This window comes from Populus euphratica, unplaced genomic scaffold (genome assembly GCF_000495115.2).
Source record: "Populus euphratica unplaced genomic scaffold, PopEup_1.0 scaffold44.1, whole genome shotgun sequence".
Taxonomy (NCBI): Eukaryota; Viridiplantae; Streptophyta; class Magnoliopsida; order Malpighiales; family Salicaceae; genus Populus; species Populus euphratica.
Genome location: NW_011499865.1, coordinates 1444097 through 1464450, shown reverse-complemented (window position 1 = coordinate 1464450; position 20354 = coordinate 1444097). Strand labels below are relative to the sequence as shown.

Genomic DNA, 20354 nt, shown 5'->3' with positions numbered 1-20354 from the left:
AGTTGCATTTCAGCTATGCACTGAACTTGAGGGGCACTGGTTGAACTCATATACTGAATCTAAAAGAAATTGAGTTTAGCTTGTAACTATATCCAAAAATGATTAGGGACGAGCTTTCCAAAGCCCGACGTTAAGTTGGGCATGGTCATATCTTTTACCTAACAGGAGGGTGAGTTCAAACGTTCCATAGCTTAATATAAAAGTGGGTATGGGCGCATCCTAGCTTATCGCAGGGATAGGTGTGTGCATAACATGGCTCGATCTAGGGTTAGACGTCAAAAAATATATATCTCCATGTTAGGTTATGATTTTTGTGTGATGGTGTTTAAAAAAAAGAGGTTTAAGGAAGGTATTACCCATCAATATATATATAATATTTTATCTTTTTAATGGATTTAATATTAAAAAAAAATGACATAGATGGAATTAATAAAGACGGGCATGAAGGATTGCAAATTATTATTTTCAACGTGAGCATGGTAATGTATGGATTAGAAGGCTGCCATGGAGACGAGGTGGAGCATGGCCTCCGTTGCCATCTCTAGCCACCATGTGCCGGAGATTCGATTTGCTATTAGGCCTTAGACCCGATAAAGCTCGAGACTCTTGGGCGTGGTCCTGTAAAGCTTGGACCTTTCCAGGGGGATCCAATGCTATGTTAGGGCACTTATTTCGGGCCGAGACCCAATTGTCCCGAGATCATCGGGATGGTGGAGCCCCAGGGGGACCACTGCCTTGACTAGACAGCTGTGACGGGTACTAAAATAAAAATAAACCACAAGGTGTCTTTCACATGCTTTCGTTTCTGTTTTTACTGAAATAGACAAAACGGTACAGGGAGGCAGGAGACCTGTTACCGCTTAATAACTCGGTAACTACCCGTTTAACTACCCATACAAACTCGCAAGAATAGAGTTTGTTTTACACGCTCTGATCGCAGGCGAGACAGGAGGATCACTCACGAGGAGAACGTGGTCCCGGAAGGAGAATTTGTTGTTGCCCGTTCTCTGAGTGGTGGCGCGTGGCTGACATGCACCGTTAAGTCATCTGGTACGGAGTTGTGTGTGGTTGTTCGGAAAGTAAATAAGATTTGAAGAGGTAAGCAAAATACGTCCTTCATGCTTGGTGGCGGTTCCTTGTTTTGATGGAAAGGAAGACACTCGGTTTCAGCAACGGACAAGTAACCAATCAAGGAGTGCCAAGTCACGGGTGGCCTTTCAGTCTGGTGTTGATTTTTCTACGTAGATATGCCATGCCATGTTTTGGCGAAAGTGTCATCTGAAGCGATTAAACCTTTTCTTAAATAAAAGCATGGGGTTTTTGGTTTCTAAAATTAAACCGGAAAGCATATTGGTTTTTCACGTTTTAGAGCGAGAATGTCACTCTAAATTCGGACCTTGGATGGATCTAATAAAAGCTTGCATTGGTCATTGAAAAAAAACTCCTTGCTTTTTTCTCCATGTCTTTTTATGATATTTGAAAGCTGTACTTTAAAAAAAATAAAAATACTAAGGCGGTGGTGATGATATACGCGCAAAGGAGTTCATATTGGTGTAAATTACTCTTTGCATGCTCGCTCAGAATGTACAGATCTTATTAGTAAGGTTGTTACAATACAATTAAAAAACACATTAATGTGCTTAGCAGTTCATCGGAATAGTCAAGCGCCACGAGAGACCCTGTATCGTTTAGATTATTTAGGTAATATTAGATAATTTAATTTGATTAAAAACAAAATTCATCTATAAAAAATACAAGTTTAATAAAAAACAACAACTAAAAAAATTTAAGTAACCCAAGTTATTTTTAAAATCAGTGAAAATTATATAGAAAAAAACAAAAAAAAAAACTCAATCTTCAATTGAATACATGTTGAGTGGTGAAATTAATTAAAAAAAAACTTAAAAAGGAAAGGAAAAAAACAAGCAAACATGGTGGAATTCTCTATACCTGAGTTAATTTCTAGATTTGTAGCTCATTAAATTATAAATATAAATTCAGTTAAAAAGCTTGATTCTCAGCTAGATTAATGTTGAATTATAAAATAAAAAATAAATATAAAACATTTTTCAAAGTAAAAAAATATTAATTAAAAGAACTAAGACAATACCAGATAAATAAAAAAATAAACGAGGAAGAATTAAAAACAAAAATAACTTACTTAAAATAAAATAAATAATAATCAAACACAATATTAATTAGATCTCAAGGGAAAGGGGGGTTAAAGGGTTATTTTTAAAACTTGAAGCGTCAAACTCAAAAATTAAATTTAAAAAAACATGAAAAAAAATTATCAACTCAACAAGCCATCCACATCATTTTAGCAAGGGATAGGCCAATATGACAATTCCAAATATATTAAAAAAGAGTATTTTTAATTGATAAAAGATACCATTTATATCATTTAAACACAATAATAATAGTGATTATATTGTCCCATATAATGCACGTGCAATCAATTTTGATTTTCAGATATTATTTAATATTTATTAATTTTTTATATATAGTTAATTGCAACTAAAATACTAGTATATATATAAAAAAAACCTTAGACAGCAACCACTTTAGAAATCATAGCTTCAATCAATTTAACAATAATCAATGGATAGTATGAAAAAGATTGCGTCACCTCTAGTAGCCAGTATAATGATCGATTTTTTTCAAAAAAACATTATTACTATATTATTTTAATCCATAATGTAACAAGTGTTTATGTATAGTAGAACCTTGGTTGCTTTTTTTTCCCCTTTCAATTTGCTTTGTTTATATTTTTAGATGGAAGCATCCTTAAACCGACTCTTTTTTGAGGGGACTGTTTGTATATGTAATTCATTTGTGTTTCTATTTTTTTAATAATTTTGATATATTTATATTAAAAATAAATTTTAAAAAATAAAATAAATTATTTAAATACTTTTTAAACAAAAACAATAACTTAAAAAGTAATTGCACCTGCTTTAGAGTGTAATTATTTTTAGATAATTTTTGTGATTATAGTTTTAAAAAAATAATTTAAAAAAAAACATGTTTAGTTGTTATTAGCTGGATTTAGATATATGTCTGGTAAAAATCATAGCTGAACTTTACATATAACAAAAAATATATATAAAATATTTGATAGAAATGTAGTTCTAGTTACCTGTCAAAGTATTTTTTACTTGAAAATTTATTAAAATAATATATATTTTTATTAAATTTATTTTAATATCAGCGCATCAAAATAATTTAAAAACACAAAAAAAATATTTATTTCAAACAAAGAAAAAATAAAAAAAATTAATCTGTTTTAAAAACGTTTTAAAATGTAAAAACAAACAAAATTTAATTAAAAAAATTAAAAAACTATTTTATAAAAATTATACTTCAAACTTAATTTTTTAATACCTTTCGCAACACATAACAAGAGTTACTATTTGTTTCACCGCATATATAAAATCAGGTGAAAGACATATGCAGCCTAAACATTACCTATGGAGGGGGTCTCCGCAAGTACAAAATAAAAACCCCTGAGATGTCTAGTATTTCATTAACAACCAACTTCTCTACATTGCTCAAATGCACTCACATGCAACTTTTACCTCGTTGACAAGCATGGTCCAGGATTAGCTAATCAAACCTAATATGGCTATCATTGGATTAATTTATGCATCAATCAAGACTATTTGATTTGTATCAATTGTTTAAATAAGACGTAATTTTATATTAATCTGGCGTGTTCAAATAAATTCTTGACTCTAAAGTTTGAATTTAACAAATTAAATTTTTTTAATGCCTCGAGCGTCTTGCCTCACGTTTCAACTGGAGTTTTATTATATATTTTTATTTTAAATTATATTTTTTAAACTGTTTTCACATGTTAATATGAAAAATATGTTTTAAAAATTTTAAAAAATATTATTTCAACACTCCTTAAACCTACCATTAACAACAACACGTGGCATCGTTTGCTAAATGTCGTTTTCTACATAGTCCCCCCCCCCCCCCCCCTCTCTGAAAAATAAAAAGTTTAAAACGAGTAAAATAACTGCTCCTCCCCCGCGCCGGCCCCCCTGAAAAAAAAAAAAAAAACCCACAAATAAGCTCAGGGGTTTCAAAACAAGTTCAAAGGTGGTAAACATGGTCTCATTTTATTTGGACCCTGACCTGATTTCCACACCCACTGCCCACACCCCCACCACTCCCTTCACTAACATGTCTCCCTCTCTCTCTCTCTCTCTCTCTCTCTCTCTCTCTCTCTATCTAGCCAGCAAGAGAAGTGAGTGAAAAGCAAAGCTTAAGTCACTCCCTCCCCTCAATCGCTCACGCACACCAGATTACAAAATTATTAGTGCACAACCATTACACCCCCTCTGTAGTCTCTACCTGATCCAATACCTAAAACCAATACTATCATCAAAAGTAAAATTTAAACCAAATGAGATACTAAATAAATAAATAAATAAAACACTAATAAATTTACAGTTATTGCTTGCCGCTTGGTAGTTCTGGTGGTTGTTGTTGTTGTTTATTCTTCATTGCCCTTTTTTTGTCAAATAAAAAACCCTAACTAGTTTTCACAACCAGTCAGATCTTGAACTGCCGCTCGAGTTTAACATAAAGAGCCCACCTACGATGCGGAACTCGGCTGCTGCGAGTTGACTCAATGGAGAAGTTACAATATTCTATTTGGAAATGCTAAGCATTTTCAAGGATTATTGTGGTTTTTTCCCCTCCAGTTTCAATGTCGTCGGCTTCTTTAGCGGCTCTCGAGCGGCCAAGAGCCGGACCTTCCAATACGGTGCGTGATTATTTTTTTTTTAAATTTCTTCTGGTTGAATTTGAATTTGATTTGATTTTTTCTTGGATCTTGAGCCGGACCTTCCAATACGGTGCGTGATTTTTTTTTTTAAAAAATTTCTTCTGGTTGAATTTGAATTTGAGTTGAATTTGATTTGATTTTTTCTTGGATCTTTGTTTTAGTCAACAACCGAAACGGTTTTTCTTTTGTTTTTTTTTTTGAGAAATTGAAGCATTTTATTTTCTTTTTCTCGAATTTATATGTTTTGGTGCGGATAGAGAGGTTCAGTGGCTCTTTTTGGTAATAGAATTTTGAAGTGCATTTGCTTCTTAACATGCTTCTTTTTTTGAGGACGAGGAATATCGGAGATAAGGAGATAAAAACTAGGATATTTCATGTTGTAATGGCAATAAATGCAGAAAACGATAAGGAATCTGTGATGCAAATCTATCAGAGTTGTGCTCACGTTTTCTAATTTTTTCATAATCATAAGAAACTAAATCCACAATTACCAATGCAGTAGGAAGGACACGATACAGGGTATCATCCCGACGTAATGTGGGTCTTGAAGCTAATTGATTGTTCATCCCCAAGAATGGATCATTCTTTGATTTTAGATAAGTAGTTGTGGTTGAGGATTAATTTGGGATGGATATGTATTTAATTCTGTTAAAACATGTACTGGTGAGACTTGGCAATTTGAAGTTTTAAAGAGAGAAACTTGAACATGATTGGATTTCCTGTCGTCTGGATATTTCTTGCTGGAATGCCCTTGCTCTGTGTCAAATTCTTGTTCTCAATTTGTGCATTTTATCAAATAATCATACAACAATAAGGTTAAGATAGAGCTGCTTTCAGTGCAAACTTGGGTTACACATCAGACTCTAAAACTACTTGGTGAGCCATGTATATATCGAATGCTAATTTGTGATTGTTTGCTATATAGCTTGTCAAAAATACTTAATGGTTAAGAGACTGAATGTGTTGATACGTGATTTTTCTGGAAATATCTGCTTTACCAAACCAAAATTATGTTAAATATCTGTGTTTTATTGATAGCTCGTACAATACTTTGGCTGTTCACTTGATGATATTATTGGGGAACGCAGCAAGTATATTGGTTATTTCCTTCTAGTTGTCTCTATATATTAGGCAGGTAGGAATTATTCATATCTTCTATGTCATATGTTTGCAGGTTTTCAAGAGTGGCCCACTTTTCATTTCTTCAAAAGGTCGGTAACAACTTTTTTCCTGCTGATTTCGGTTTTATTTTTCTATGTCCTGATTTGGTTCTCAAACTTTTTATTATTATTCCTTGTTTGATCTAAGTAAATATTTATGTGAAACTTGGCTTGTGTGCCAATGCTATGTTTCAGCTATAGCGAGGGCTTGTGTGCAAATGCTATGTTTCAGCTATAGCGATTTTCTTTAATGAAGTATGCAAATAGATATATACATGAATTTGAAGTGCTGTTCCAATTTCTTGAGTATTGGGTGCTGTGAACATTCATTTTCAGAACGCTTTACATCCACTTTGAGAACTGGATTTTTGAGAACCATGGCAAATTAGGTAGAATTATATGATATCTAAAAATTCTACAATCCATTTTCAGTTCGAACAATTACCTTTTTCCCACCCATCAGCTTTACATTTTTTCAGATGATAATTATATTTGCTTAATTATCAATTGTATAAAGTGCATCTTCTTTTATCAATATAGGTTGAAGTACATCGGTAAAAAATATTATAATTCATTGAATTGTCTTTAGAGCTTGTTGAAACCTTTTGTTGCTACTCAATTAAGTTAATGTTGAATTTCTGCAGGAATAGGTTGGAAGTCGTGGAAGAAGCGGTGGTTTATCCTTACACGCACTTCCTTGGTGTTTTTCAAAAATGACCCTGTTAGTCTGATTTATTCATCCCATGTTCTTTTTTTACTTGAATATGTTTTATAATCATTGCTTGATTGTCTATTTTTGTGATGGACATGTAGATTACCCCTCTAAACATTGGGTTATTGGTTTATAAAATGATGTTTGATCTAGCTACACATTTTGGTTATATGATGGTGATGATGATTTATTGCTCTCAGTATTCGATGGAAATTTCAGTTTCTTTGTAAAGTTTTTTTGGTACTTTAACATGTGTCGTCTCTTGTTCATTATACTACCTAACATGCCTGTCTTGAACTTTTTCATGGTTGTGAACTAATTAAAATAATGCTCATTTTTAATTTTCATGCAGAGTGCTCTACCACAAAGAGGAGGTGAAGTAAATCTTACTTTGGGGGGCATTGATTTGAATAACACTGGAAGGTACATCTGGTTACTAAATACTGTTTATAGCTTGTATTCTGAAGACTTGGTAATAGTTGTTATTCTTATTTTCAGTGTCGTTGTTAGAGAAGACAAGAAATTGTTAACTGTTTTGTTTCCTGATGGACGTGATGGGCGAGCTTTCACCCTTAAGGTACTTTACTTATACCTTTTCTTTTTCAAGCTTGATTCTTTCTTAACATGTATTTTTCTCTTTCTTTCAACATTGCTTATCTCTTCAAGTGTGTTCGATGTGTAAGTCATTGTTGGCTTTCCTGCTCTAAATTTCAGGCTGAAACATCAGAGGATTTGTATGAGTGGAAGACAGCCCTTGAACATGCTCTTTCACAAGCACCAAGTGCTGCCCTTGTAATTGGACACAACAGGGTATTCCAAAGTGACCCAAATGAAGCTGTTGAAGGGTCTTTCCATCAATGTTTGTTCTTCTCAACCATAAAAAACTATCCTTTCCATTTCTCCCCTTTCCTTTTCTTTTGGAATTTGGAAATGATATTCACTTCAGCTAACGTGCTAACTCCTATTCTGGCTTTGCATTTGTATCGCATTTTGATCAGGGAGGGATAAACATCCTGTTAAGTCAATGGTTATTGGAAGACCCATTTTACTTGCCCTTGAAGATATTGATGGTGGTCCTTCATTCCTTGAGAAAGCTCTCCGATTTCTTGAGAAGTTTGGTAAAGTTGTAATCCCCATTTTTTCTGAGCTTCTTGTTCTATAATCTAAAATTTTCTTTTAATGAAAAATGTGGCCTTTCTGATATATTGTTTTAGAAAAACTGGTATTCTATTTTATGCCTTTTTCTTTATTAGGAAAAAAAACTGATTTCAGCAGTACAAGTACCTATGTAAGTGGCTACAATATCAAGTAGTGACTAGCATTTGCATGCTCAATCTGATGATAATATGTTTCGCAGAAGTGTGGCATTATGGTTAAAAATGGTGCAAAATAGCAGGCCAGCAGTTTTGGGACTCAATATTTTTTCTTCTTTTGGTCCTCCTAATTGCTGCATACATTTTTATGTATATTTTTCACTCGCTGTGCACTTGGCTGTTTCGTCATTTTATATGTGTGTGTGTGTAATTTGTGGTCAATTATTGTCCTCACTTGCGGTGTGCTTGCTTGCTTATGGTGTTTATCTTTCCATCAGGAACCAAAGTTGAAGGACTATTACGTCAGTCTGCAGATGTTGAGGAAGTTGACCGCAGAGTACAAGAATATGAACAAGGTAGAGTTCCTCTCAAGATAGCAATTTTCTTGAATGTTCTTGATGAACTGGGGAACTCTTGTATGAAGATTCCAGCTTAATTTTATTTTCCTTTGTTTTTAAAATGCTTGCACAACCTCTAAACTAAGACTTCTGTTCAAATTTTCTTGATCATTTATAGGCAAGACTGAGTTTGAATCAGATGAGGATGCTCATGTTGTTGGTGATTGTGTGAAGGTACTTTCTGGCTTTCATGATATAACTTTTGCCTTTAAGTTACACTTTATTCCATGTCCATCTCACATTTTTTAAATGCAGCATGTTTTAAGAGAACTACCCTCCTCTCCAGTTCCTGCATCTTGCTGCACTGCATTGCTGGAGGCATATAGTAAGTTCAGATCTGTATCTCCCTTCTTATCTTATTTTATATTTTATGAACATACGCTAGAGTGTGATGCATATTGCTCAGTGTTGTTTCTTGAATGATTTTGGGGAACCATTTCAACATTCCAATCTCTCATTGATATTTTAACAAAACTTACTTCAAATGATAGAAAAACTTTCATGTCCATTGTTCATGAATTGGAGCTTTTGTTTTTCCTTCTAATCGCAGATGGATAGCTCAGATTTGATTATAATGAAATGTTTCATCCATATAATCTAAAGAAGTGGGTCAAATTGGTTCATGTTGAATTTATGCTCAAAATGCATACATATTTAGATTACCTTGAGTTTTGGTTAATTCAAGGATGCTAAGTGCTAACTTTGATCTCATCAAAGGTAAGCTAAAAGTATTGCTTATCAATCTAAAACCTTCCTTTTATTCCTGCACCATGAAATTAAATCATCATAACTTAGTGCATAAAAATAAATCTACTAGTCAAGTGTATGAATCAATAAATCTTCAGATGGAAAAATAAAAGTCTATCAGATCTTTTCTTAAAAGTTATTATCCGTATGGGTTCATGTACGGTATAGAAGTATCTCCCTTTCTTAATAGTGGACTAGAACTTTATCAGCATGATTAGATATTGATATTGTTTGTTTGCCATGTATTTCACAAGAAATTGATCGGAAGGAAGCTCGGATTAATGCAATGCGGTCTGCAATAGTGGAGACATTTCCAGAACCAAATCGGCGCTTATTACAGAGGTAATCTTTCCATGTTCGCAAATGACTGCAAATTTACTTGCTTTGTGACTAAATATTGTTAGGTTCCTGTCAACAATAATTTTTGGTATATCCATCTTATACTTGCTTGAATCTGGTAGTTAAGTTCTGGCTATTATTGCAGAATTCTGAAGATGATGCACACAATCTCTTCACATGGTCATGAAAATCGAATGAATCCATCTGCTGTTGCTGCTTGCATGGCACCCTTGCTACTACGTCCTTTATTAGCTGGGGAATGTGAGCTGGAGGATGACTTTGATGTTAACGGTGATAATTCTGCTCAGCTGCTTGCTGCTGCAAATGCTGCTAATAATGCTCAAGCCATCATTACAACACTTCTGGAGGAGTTTGAAAATATTTTTGATGTAAGATACATTGGTAATTAAGTTCTGGTATTATGACTTCTGTTTGTTTGGTACAAAGTGTGCTGCTGTTATGAAAACTGAAAATGTTGCTGAATTTTCTTTTGCACGGTCATTCATGCTTGGTTTCAGCTTGTTTAAGATGCGTTTGCTTGTAATGTATAGGGAGTGACACCTGACTTTAGTGTTTACCTGGTTAAGATATGGAACTTGCCTAATAAATGGGTCAAGTTGACTCCATGACAATATCTCATTCTAGGAAAAGGTACATCTCTTTGAGTCTAATGCAGTTCCAAGCCACCACTCTTCAACAATCTATTTTTTCCTCTAAATTTCATTTAGTACATTTTTACCTTTAATGGTCCGTTTAAAAAATGACATAAATGGGTAAAAGTGTGTGATTATTATGGAATGAGGATTATTGACAATTATTGATCCCTGCATGAAGAATGATGCTTTGCATGTCATGTTGTTTCAGGATGAAAATCTACACAGGTGCTCTATTTCAGCTGATTCCCAGATAGAAAACAGTGCAAGTGATGATTCAAGCGATGATGAAAATATGGACATGAAAGACAATGGTTATCATGATGCAGAAAATGAAGTTGATCAAGATACAGATAATGATCCTGAACGTGCTCTCAGTGGAAAATTGAGTGAAACCAGTGGTTCCGCTGGCAGTGATCTCTATGATTATAAGGTTCTCTTATATACACACACATGCATGTGCCACTGACTTCTCTTTCTTCCTTTCCTTCATGTTGAATTAGTGATATCAGTAGTGATCATGTCTTTAGGAAGATAAAATTTCCTGCAACGTCACTTGGTGCTGGAAGACGATGTCTCTAGCCTGAAATTGTTGGGATATTGTGATCAGTTTAACTGTTTGTCAATGGGTTGTATTTTTTTGTGCTTCCTGGCAAAGATAATTTCTTTTCCTTTTCTGCTTCTGGTGATGTTATACCAATTGGCATTTTCAAATACTGGCATGGTGTTTTTATTCGGATTTTATGTGGGGAGTGATGAGTACAGTGTCCTAAATTTCATCCCTGTTATTTTTTGCTATATCATTTCAGTAGATTTGTTTGTAAATGGCATGTACTCATCTTAAACATTACACACTTAATACCATCAAAGGGTGGGTGGCTAAGGATGCAAAATTGTGATAATTGGGATATGAATGGTCCCTGTCTCTCCTAATTGGTCCTTCTTTTAGTTTTTGGTTTGAAACTTCTTCCTAACGAGTCAAATAATTGGACAATTCATGGAAGTTTGGTTTTGTGGAGAAACTTTTTAGGATTTCATCTTCTGTTCTGTCCAGAGCATCTTAATTATTCCGATGACAATGAAGAAGTTGAAAATTGTAGTGTAGGAAGTTTCTTGAATTTAAGTTGGTTTTATTACAGTGGAGATGATTACATTTGCATTGATATTTGAGATTTATGCATTCGGCATCTGGCTAACTTATGCCTATAAAGTGTATGAATGAGAACCTCCTAATAATTTATTGGTTTATGGTCATCAAGGATCTTTCCTTTATGCTACTAGGACCCACACAACCATCTGGTGGCTAGTCTTAAATTTCCCTTGTTATGCAAACGGCGAGGGTAAAAGTAGTGGAACAAATATTTTAAACTGTTCAAATGTCATATGATCATCCTGTATAGTTTTTTTTTGTTCCGTTTTGTTCAAACTCTTGTCAGCTTTGACCTATGATTATCTTGCCCAATGTATACATTCGATTTTACTCTTGCAGGCATTTGGTGGTGATGATTCAGATATTGGATCACCTAGAACCAATAATGCTCCTGCTGAGAGTTCAAATATTTCTGTTGATCCTGTACAAATGAGAGATTCCAATGCTCAACTCATAGGACAACAAAGTAAACCAAAGAAAGGAAATGAAAATTCAACAAGCGACATGGATGCTTCAAATGTGTTACCGATTGGTGAATCTTACCAATCAATGGGTGAAATTCTAGCCTTGGCAGATCCTGTGTCTCCCATACTCATATCTGGACTGGAATCATCTGCTGAGAAGTCAGCGGGTAAAGTTTCAGCCTCCAATCTCAATGGGAAGCGATCAACATTCTGGGGAAGAAGTAATGTAAGCCATCATCTATTGATTTTTTTCTTTCACTTATTAACTACCAAGAAACCTAAAATCAGTTGCAGTTAATGATGCTCCTTTTCAGCTTGAAAGAAATTCCTGATAAATTTAGAGCAAGAATGTTTCTGTAAAATCCTCACCCATTATGTTATGTAAATGAAAGGATTTCAGAGTGATGCACTTTGATTAAGCATTTAAAGTTTCATAAAGGAACTGATTTAAGTTTTTTCTGAGGGATCAAGAATTGCAAGTTCAACTCATTGGGGCAAATGCAAAGCAGTGACAAACATCAAAGGCTTACACAATATAACTATTGTCATATATTATCCTGAAAACCTGATGTGGTTACAGGCATATAATGGTCGTGTGTGGAACATAATTTCCAAGTATAAGATGCCTTGAAGGATGTTTGGAGTGAGTTTTTTAATTGCCTCAAATTGGTTCCCCACTCATCCAAAACTGTTCCTGCACCTTATATTATAGCAATCAGGGTGTGGGGTGGCATAGGTTCTCTCTTGTGGAGGAAGAAAGTGTGATCTTTGTATAAGTTGAGTTCGTGCAGTTTATATTCCTAGAGTGTAAGTAGAAGCCCAATAATACTATTGATCTTTGTGCAGGCCAGAAAGACGCCATCAATGGAATCAGTTGATTCTTCTGCAGAAGAGGAGTGAGATACTCAATTTATGCATTGCCTTTGACAACATTAATACATGTTATTTGACATTTTAAAGCTGAAAATCCATATCTATGCATATCATTTTGCAGCCTATGCTGCCAAGCCAGTTTAAATTAATGTAACCACCTTGATATTGTGCATGTCAATGCTCTAAAATCAACTTGTAGTGTTCCAGGTAATTTAGTATAGCATTGGTATTGTCATTGGTATAAATTCCACTTGAGCCTAACATGATACAGTTCTCTCTTTTCAATTATAATAATTTATTTCCCTCATTTCTCCTTGAAAGTTCTCTAGTGACATAATTTTCTGACTTGGCATTTAATATCATATGGTCTCTTATCCCTTTCAAAAATATATTTGAAAAAACATCTCTTAAGTTAAATCTGGGTAGAGAAATGTGAATCACAAATTATATAGTGGTGTCTAAGTAAAGAATTTGAGCTTACCAGAACCAACATTTATTGGATTATGCTTTTCTTAATTATGCTTTTATTTTCATTATCTGTCTCCATTTCTCTTAAAAGAAAAAGGTGGTAAAATTACTCTGAATTGCAGCTCTTGCTTTCCATTATATCCTTGTGTCTCAATACATGAAGACACTCTACCGTTGATAGTCTATGTGAGAGCTGAAGTAATTGTTCAATAGGTTCTTGCATTAGCTTCTGAGTCTTTCTCTGAAGCATGATCAACTGTTGCTAAATAACTTTTTCATGCTTAACCTGATCCATATTTGTGTGCTATTCTATTTTGGGGCTGAAGTAATTGTTCAATAGGTTCTTGCATTAGCTTCTGAGTCTTTCTCTGAAGCATGATCAACTGTTGCTAAATAACTTTTTCATGCTTAACCTGATCCATATTTGTGTGCTATTCTATTTAACCATATAGAGTTGTATTCCTTTTAGGTTTGCTATTCAAAGGCTTGAGATTGCAAAGAATGACTTGAGGCACAGAATTGCAAAGGAGGTCTCAATACTTTATTTAAATGTGTTTTCTATTCTATTATGAAATGTTGGCAGTTTTTCCTGATAGGATAGGCTATTGTGCCTTTCCAGGCTCGTGGAAATGCAATTTTACAAGCAAGCTTAGAGAGGAGAAAGCAAGCTTTGCATGAGCGTCGCTTGGCACTTGAACAAGATGTAATTATTTTTAGCTCATTACATGCTGCTTACTCTTTCCAATGTTTTACCAGGTTTTATCTGTGTGCTGCCTTTTGCTTTGAATGTTAAATTGGTGGTGGAAAAACTTTGCCATGCCTACTTCGAATGTGGTATTTTTACTTCAATATACATGTGTGGAATAAACAATTTAATTCAATCCAGTTCCACTATAGAAGAACAGAACAAATGAGGAAGAACACTACCAGTTAGCCAATATCTGTACAATTTTGACAGTATAGAAAGGCATTTTATGCTTGCTTAGCTATCTTTAGTACCAGATTCATGTTGATGGTACACCTTATTGCATGCTTCTAGTATTCTGGAACTGCATTGTGATCATCTTCTCTCAAGCCCTTGAATTTTTTTATGGTCTTCTTCTGCCTTTGTTTGCTTACTTAATCAGCCTGTACAATGGAATAAAACTAACAGTGTTGTTTTCCTACACTGTGTTTGTGTTGACTGAATGCAAATTACCTCATAGGTTGCAAGATTGCAAGAGCAGCTGCAAGCTGAAAGAGATCTTAGAGCTGCATTGGAAGTTGGTTTGAGCATGTCTTCTGGACAGTTTTCCAATTCTCGCGGCATGGATTCTAAAGTATGTGTAGATCCCGAGGAGCTTTGAATTTTCCCCCTCTTTTGTTTTTCTTTTTTTTCTTTCTTTCAAACCTGGAGTAACAATCATTCTTATGACTTAACTGATCTGAAGACAAGGGCTGAGCTTGAGGAGATTGCTCTAGCCGAAGCGGATGTGACCAGGTTGAAGCAAAAAGTTGCAGAACTTCACCATCAACTTAATCAGCAAAGACAGCATCATTATGGTTCACTCTCGGATGCAAGTGACTGTTATCAACATGTTCAAAATCATAACCCTCAACAGTGAGTCTGCAAAGTCATATCATCTTTGTAATTTCTCCACCTAATGTGGCAATAATTACAATTAGTTGCATGTCACTTTTCCTTGAGGTAGCAATGAATGTTAAACAGAACAACAATGTTGTCATTATCAAGGAATAGAGATGCATTGTTTCACCTAGTGGTGTATGTGGCAGTGACCAAGACGAGATAGGTTGTTTCACTGCTATCGAATTCTTATCATATTTCCTTTATTGTGTTTGACTTCTGCAGGAGATTTTTGCAGCAAGATTTTGATACAAACCTTGCTTTTGTTAATCATGAGAGGAAACAAAGAACTGAGGTATTGTGGAGCTCTGTTTACAGTTGACTGGCAAACATGAGATTTTCACAAAAAAAGAAGGAAAAAAAAACATATTTAATGAGCTTGAGAAAGGAGATACGTGAATCACTCCAACCCATCTTAGTCTTGTATTCCTTGCCACAAGCTAAGTTTATTGGTCTTGATGTACATTGCTGCATGTGCTTGAAGCATTTATAGTAATGGGTACTTATTTAACATGGTATTTGCAGCCTGTTTGATTGTGCCATCCTTTTTTTGATTTGCAATACCTTCTATTTTTCATCCACCCTACCCATGTATCTCACTTGTTATTGAATGAGGTGGTCATCATCATCATTGTCTGCTTCCCTATTTCCAATTTTTTTACTCATACTCATACTCCTCCATTGTTAGTTAAAATGACCAGTGATTTAACTGTTATTCAACATTTTTAGGATTGTCTGCCTGCCTGGCTGCCAAAAAATCTTCCAACTTTTTGGCCTTTGAGATAGAGATAAATAAAGTACAGTGATTAAACTAAAGTTCATGGCATGACGAAGGAAAATTTCAATGCAAGGCTTTCTAGTATTAACTAATGAATCGTTCCTTCTCATATGTTCCTTTGCATTTTTTGCTAAAGCTTTATTGCTAATTAAGTCCCTTGATCAGGATATCATGCCAATATGTTGTGTTAGAGATTCTGGTCATTTTACTATGATGTTGATCATGAACCTGCCTCGAGCTGGGCATCATCTAAGGTTGAGATAAATGTCTGGGACATTAATTGATCAAGGAGATGGAGAAGCTCCTTTTCTAGGGATTCTTGATTCATTAAGTGTGTTGTCTTCGAAATGATTTATAAAATTGAAAATAAAAATAAACAGGAAACAAATGGAGATATGTGACAGGTAAGACGCCACATAACTTTGGGAACGGCACCTTCAAAAAAAAAAAAAGTACTTTTTGGATGAGCAGGTAAACATTCTCTAGGAAAAATTAGAGTGCATTTGATGGAGAGTTGAGCCTGGTGATAAATCAATTACATTTCCTTTATAATGTGGTGGTTCTTTTTTTAATTCATCTTGAAGTCATCTATTTGCAGCATGACCTTTTGTTTCAAATAATACCTGTTTTGTGCTCTTAAATATGTGACATGGCTGCTATGCTACAGGAGGGTTTGTTGGGGACTGATCGGAGACATCTTAAAGGACCAGGGTTAGCAACTGGAAGCAGCAGCAGGCAACCTCCTCGAAATCAATTTATGGAATCAACAAGTATTAGTGACTCAAAAAGTACCGAGGCATCAACAAATATGTCCATGGACGAGCTTTGTGGTATTGATTCTGCTCCCTCCACTTCCAGAGCGGTGGAGGTAACTCTTTGCTTACAATTATTTTGCCGACTATAGTTAAGCTCAACACACGGATGCGTTGACTTTTATCAAGACCTTAACTTGTCACGCGGTCCTATAATTTGCATATTTTAGAGAGCTAATTTTTCAGTAATACCATGCAAGAATTATTTTTTTCAATCCATGTGTCACTCACCATTGTTGCAGGCGATGGACTATCCAAGACATCCATCAGTAGCATCTTCAGCTTTGGTAGAATTAACAACTCGGCTGGATTTTTTCAAGGAAAGGCGTTCTCAGCTCATGGAACAACTCCACAACCTTGATCTGAACTACGGCACAACATCTTCACAAGATTTTATTTATAGACCATCATCCCCTCCATGGAACTGACCATATATGGTGGTGCCCACGAAATTCACTCGTGGTCTTGTACATTCTTCAGTGTTGCATATAGTTGTATCCCCTGTACCCCTGCACCCCTGCCTACCTTAGATTTTCGTTCTCTCTCTGCCTGTTTCCGTTCCTGCGGGCATTTTTCTAGTGCGGATATGGTTGAATTCGTAATGATCAAGTGTTCTCTGTGTCACAAAATGTTGTATGCTGTGTCGTGTCAAGATTAGGTGGAGATGTGAATTGAACAGTTTGGAAGAGACTTTTTTTTTGTCCCCTTAAAATGGTGAGCAATATGGATGCATATTCATGGTCAAATGCTTGTAACTCAATCTAGTCTATTTTGAAGGTAATTTTGACTTGGCCAATCCAATTTGCTCGAATCATCCAAAAATATCAATCCCAGGTTATCGAATATGCTAGCTTCAAAACAGAATTATTCGAATCTTCTGGACCCGCTATGATGGCTTGATCCCATTTTAATTCTTGGATTTAATTTGGCGGGTTCCTATTTTCGTTGTTATAGGTAGGTGATAAATTACGAACGGCATGTCGTCGACATCAGAGTGGAAGTTTCTTTGACATTGCGCCTTAACTGTATTATCGACATCATGTGGACGAAGTTACTGGTCTGTTTAGCATTGCAGTTTAATAAATGTATTTTCTAAGGAAAAATAATAATTTTTTAATTATTTAAATGAGTTAATATTAAAAAGCATATATTTTAATATATCTTTAAGTATTGTATTGTAAATATAAGAAATAATTTTAAAATATGTTTTAATATATTTTTAAAATATATTATTTTAGAAACATCTCAATAATATATCTCATAAATCTAGGTATATCATGTTTGAAATTGTGATTGATATTATTTTTTAAAATATTTTTTTTATTAAAATATATTAAAATAATATTTTATTTATTTTTTAAAAAATTATTTTTAGAGAACGATTCAACATATATAAAAATTTTAATTTTTTTAAATATGATTTGTACTATATTTTCAAATATTCTTTAAATAGAAATCAAGTTAAGGCAGGTGTATCCCACGATAATAGATTTTTTTAATTATAACAGAGGGAGGTTTGAACATAAAATCTTTGAAAAGGAGAGGAATCTAATGTTGTTTGAACTAGATGCTCGTTGACTGTATGTTCAACTGTATTTTTTTTAAATTTTGGATTTTTTTTATTTTAAATAAAAAAATATTTTTAAATTATTATAATATCAAAAATAAAAAAAAATATTATTTAAATATATTTTGAAAAAACTTTTACCGCACTCGAATCCTTTCCCTTACGAGAAACGATTTGAGGAGGACGCTGTATCCCAATAATCCAGTAAGGAGATGCCACGTTAAGCCATGTGGATCCCACGATAATAGTTACTCTTGGATTCCTGTGGATTATAAACGGGGACCGGGTGATACGTGATCCACTCCGCGAAATAAAGAGAGGAACGGGACCGGAATCAGAGAAAGGCAGCGAGACCATAAAAAAAAAAAAAAAAAAAAAAAAAAAAAAAAAAAACAAACAAAAAAAAAAAAAAAAAAAAAAAAAAAAAAAAAAAAAAACCAAAAACTTTACTCGCGAAGCTTCTGTCCGCCAACAGAAATTGTCGACTAGCAGACATAATCGATGAAAAAATATGAAGTAAGTTCTCTTAATTTCAGCTTGTAACTGTTGATTCTCGCAAATTGTGATTTCGCTTCTGTTTGGTTGCTGAGAAAACGGAGGAAAATGAAACTATAACAAAGTTACTTCTTTTTCTACTAATCTCAGCTTCTTTTATTTTTTATCATTTCTTATAATTTTACGGATGGAAAAGGGAAAAGGACCGTGAAGTTCAAATTACTGAGTTGTGTTTGTAATTACAAGTTTGTCCGTGTTGTTTTAATACTAACAACTTTCTCAGCAACCAAACAGGGTTAAGGAAAGTAGGTTACGTTTGGAATTTGGTAATCACACCTTTTCTTTCTTGGTGAATTAATCAAATTATAGATTCTGATGATACTAAAAATTATTTATTGGCAGGTTTACTAGAAAATCAGTTCTGAATTTTTTGACATGGTGATTTATTGTGTTTCTCGATGATGAACTTTGAAGAGTTTAAGGTTAATACCCCATGGTTCAAGATGACTTCAAATAAGGATTCGGGAACAAATCCTAAACCAGCAACTGCGGTTTTATCAATGGGTTCTATGATGGGACAGCCGGGGCAACAACCACGTTTTGATATCAAGTTCTGGGGATGGTCGCTTTTAACGATTGTTCCATGGGCTATCAATGCGAAAGATAAAATTAGAGCACCAGATACCATAAACAAGAAGTTGAAAGGACACGCCCAGTCGCGTGGGGTTGTTGACAGTGGTGGTGGTAGGGGCAATCCTTTGCGGTTTAGACCTTATGTTTCTAAGGTCCCGTGGCATACTGGTGCAAGAGCCTTTCTTTCTCAGTTATTTCCACGATATGGTCATTATTGTGGGCCGAATTGGTCAAGCGGGAAAGATGGGGGTTCTCTTCTTTGGGATAAGCGGCCGATTGATTGGTTGGATTACTGCTGTTATTGCCATGATATTGGTTACGACTCTCATGATCAAGCTGAACTGTTAAAGGCTGACTTGGCATTTCTTCAGTGCCTGGAGAGGCCGCATATGGCTACCAAAGGAGATGCTCACGTAGCTCACGTTTACAAGACGATGTGTATCACAGGTATTCCTTGCATGAAATTTGTGTTTGCATCACTTGGTTATGGAAAGAGAGATGACATCCCCAGTTTCTCTTCTTTTTTTATGCTGTCAAGTGTTTGCTAACTGTTTTATTGTCTTAAAATGTGTTATAGGTTTAAAGAACATGCTTATACCATACAGAACACACCTTGTGAAATTACAGTCTGGTCAACCTTTGATAAATTTTGAGTGGCTGAGCAAAGTGAAATGGATAAGATGGAATTTGCAGAAAACTTGATGATAACCAGTTCTCAGAGTAGCCTGTTACAATATTGAAGCAAAATCAAGGCATGCGCATGGGTTTCAGTTTCGTTGTTATGTTTTTGCTGCGGCCCGATGCCTGGTGCTTCTAGGTAGGTAAAGTGCCTAAGGATCATGGCTTATCTTGGAGATTGAGATGCCTGGATCTCATTTTAAATTTGCACATATGCATAATGTTATTGTAAATAATTCCAGGACTTGCTTGCTATTGTTCCGAGTTATGTTTGTTCAATGTTGCCATTTATAAGAGATGCTATGCAGAACCTGCATATCGTAGGCAGATATTAGTGTTTAAAGACTTGATCATATGCCCTCGTTATATTTATTTTTGCCTGGAATGGAGTATTCTTATCCATGAAATCTCATGATTTGAAACATTCTGAAAATTAAGCTTGACAGAAATTTGTTTCCTCGTTACGGCAGTCATTGTAGAATGTGAACTTGTGGTGGTTCCAGTTCATTAACAATTTTTCTTTTCATACAAGTTAAGTGATTCATTCAATCTTTCATGAAGTTATCCTTGAGAAATGAATTGTTTTCTTTACAATAAATGAATTGTTTTTTTGTTTTTTTTTGTCTTAAAGTGTTGGTCGAGTTTAATATATATATATATATAGTTAATTGCATGCTATTTTAAATGATTTT

General features: G+C 34.5%; 2 protein-coding genes across 4 annotated transcripts; both read left to right on the top strand.

Annotated features, from left to right (window-relative positions):
- The first annotated feature begins 4116 nt into the window (after positions 1–4116).
- LOC105125985 (rho GTPase-activating protein 7) lies at positions 4117–17070 on the top strand. 2 transcript variants are annotated; one of them, XM_011026679.1, is made up of 22 exons: positions 4117–4777; positions 5973–6009; positions 6603–6679; positions 7023–7093; positions 7169–7247; positions 7385–7529; positions 7669–7788; positions 8262–8339; positions 8500–8555; positions 8637–8706; positions 9383–9470; positions 9613–9856; positions 10332–10553; positions 11610–11960; positions 12581–12630; positions 13545–13605; positions 13695–13778; positions 14281–14394; positions 14506–14675; positions 14925–14994; positions 16145–16307; positions 16532–17070. In XM_011026679.1, exons 1-22 carry the CDS (start codon positions 4721–4723, stop codon positions 16648–16650), a joined length of 2526 nt encoding a protein of 841 aa, XP_011024981.1. In that variant the 5' UTR covers positions 4117–4720; the 3' UTR covers positions 16651–17070. The 2 variants fall into 2 exon arrangements, with proteins under 2 accessions (XP_011024981.1, XP_011024980.1); XM_011026678.1 differs by having other exon boundaries at positions 4118–4777; positions 16145–16345.
- Positions 17071–18280: 1210 nt separating this feature from the next.
- Positions 18281–20104, top strand: LOC105125984 (Phospholipase A2 family protein). 2 transcript variants are annotated; one of them, XM_011026677.1, is made up of 4 exons: positions 18281–18372; positions 18754–19431; positions 19562–19734; positions 19789–20104. In XM_011026677.1, exons 2-3 carry the CDS (start codon positions 18810–18812, stop codon positions 19684–19686), a joined length of 747 nt encoding a protein of 248 aa, XP_011024979.1. In that variant the 5' UTR covers positions 18281–18372; positions 18754–18809; the 3' UTR covers positions 19687–19734; positions 19789–20104. The 2 variants fall into 2 exon arrangements, with proteins under 2 accessions (XP_011024979.1, XP_011024977.1); XM_011026675.1 differs by having other exon boundaries at positions 19562–20103.
- Positions 20105–20354: the final 250 nt, after the last annotated feature.

What these genes read in the sequence shown, in the direction of transcription:
- LOC105125985 (XM_011026678.1), top strand. Translation starts at nt 4,721, where the DNA reads ATGTCGTCGGCTTCTTTAGCGGCTCTCGAGCGGCCAAGAGCCGGACCT. An exon ending in CATTCTGGGGAAGAAGTAAT is followed by an intron (nt 11,961 to 12,580) that starts GTAAGCCATCAT and finishes ATCTTTGTGCAG; the next exon opens with GCCAGAAAGACGCCATCAAT. An exon ending in GGCACAGAATTGCAAAGGAG is followed by an intron (nt 13,606 to 13,694) that starts GTCTCAATACTT and finishes GTGCCTTTCCAG; the next exon opens with GCTCGTGGAAATGCAATTTT.
- LOC105125984 (XM_011026677.1), top strand. Translation starts at nt 18,810, where the DNA reads ATGATGAACTTTGAAGAGTTTAAGGTTAATACCCCATGGTTCAAGATG. An exon ending in CAAGACGATGTGTATCACAG is followed by an intron (nt 19,432 to 19,561) that starts GTATTCCTTGCA and finishes AATGTGTTATAG; the next exon opens with GTTTAAAGAACATGCTTATA.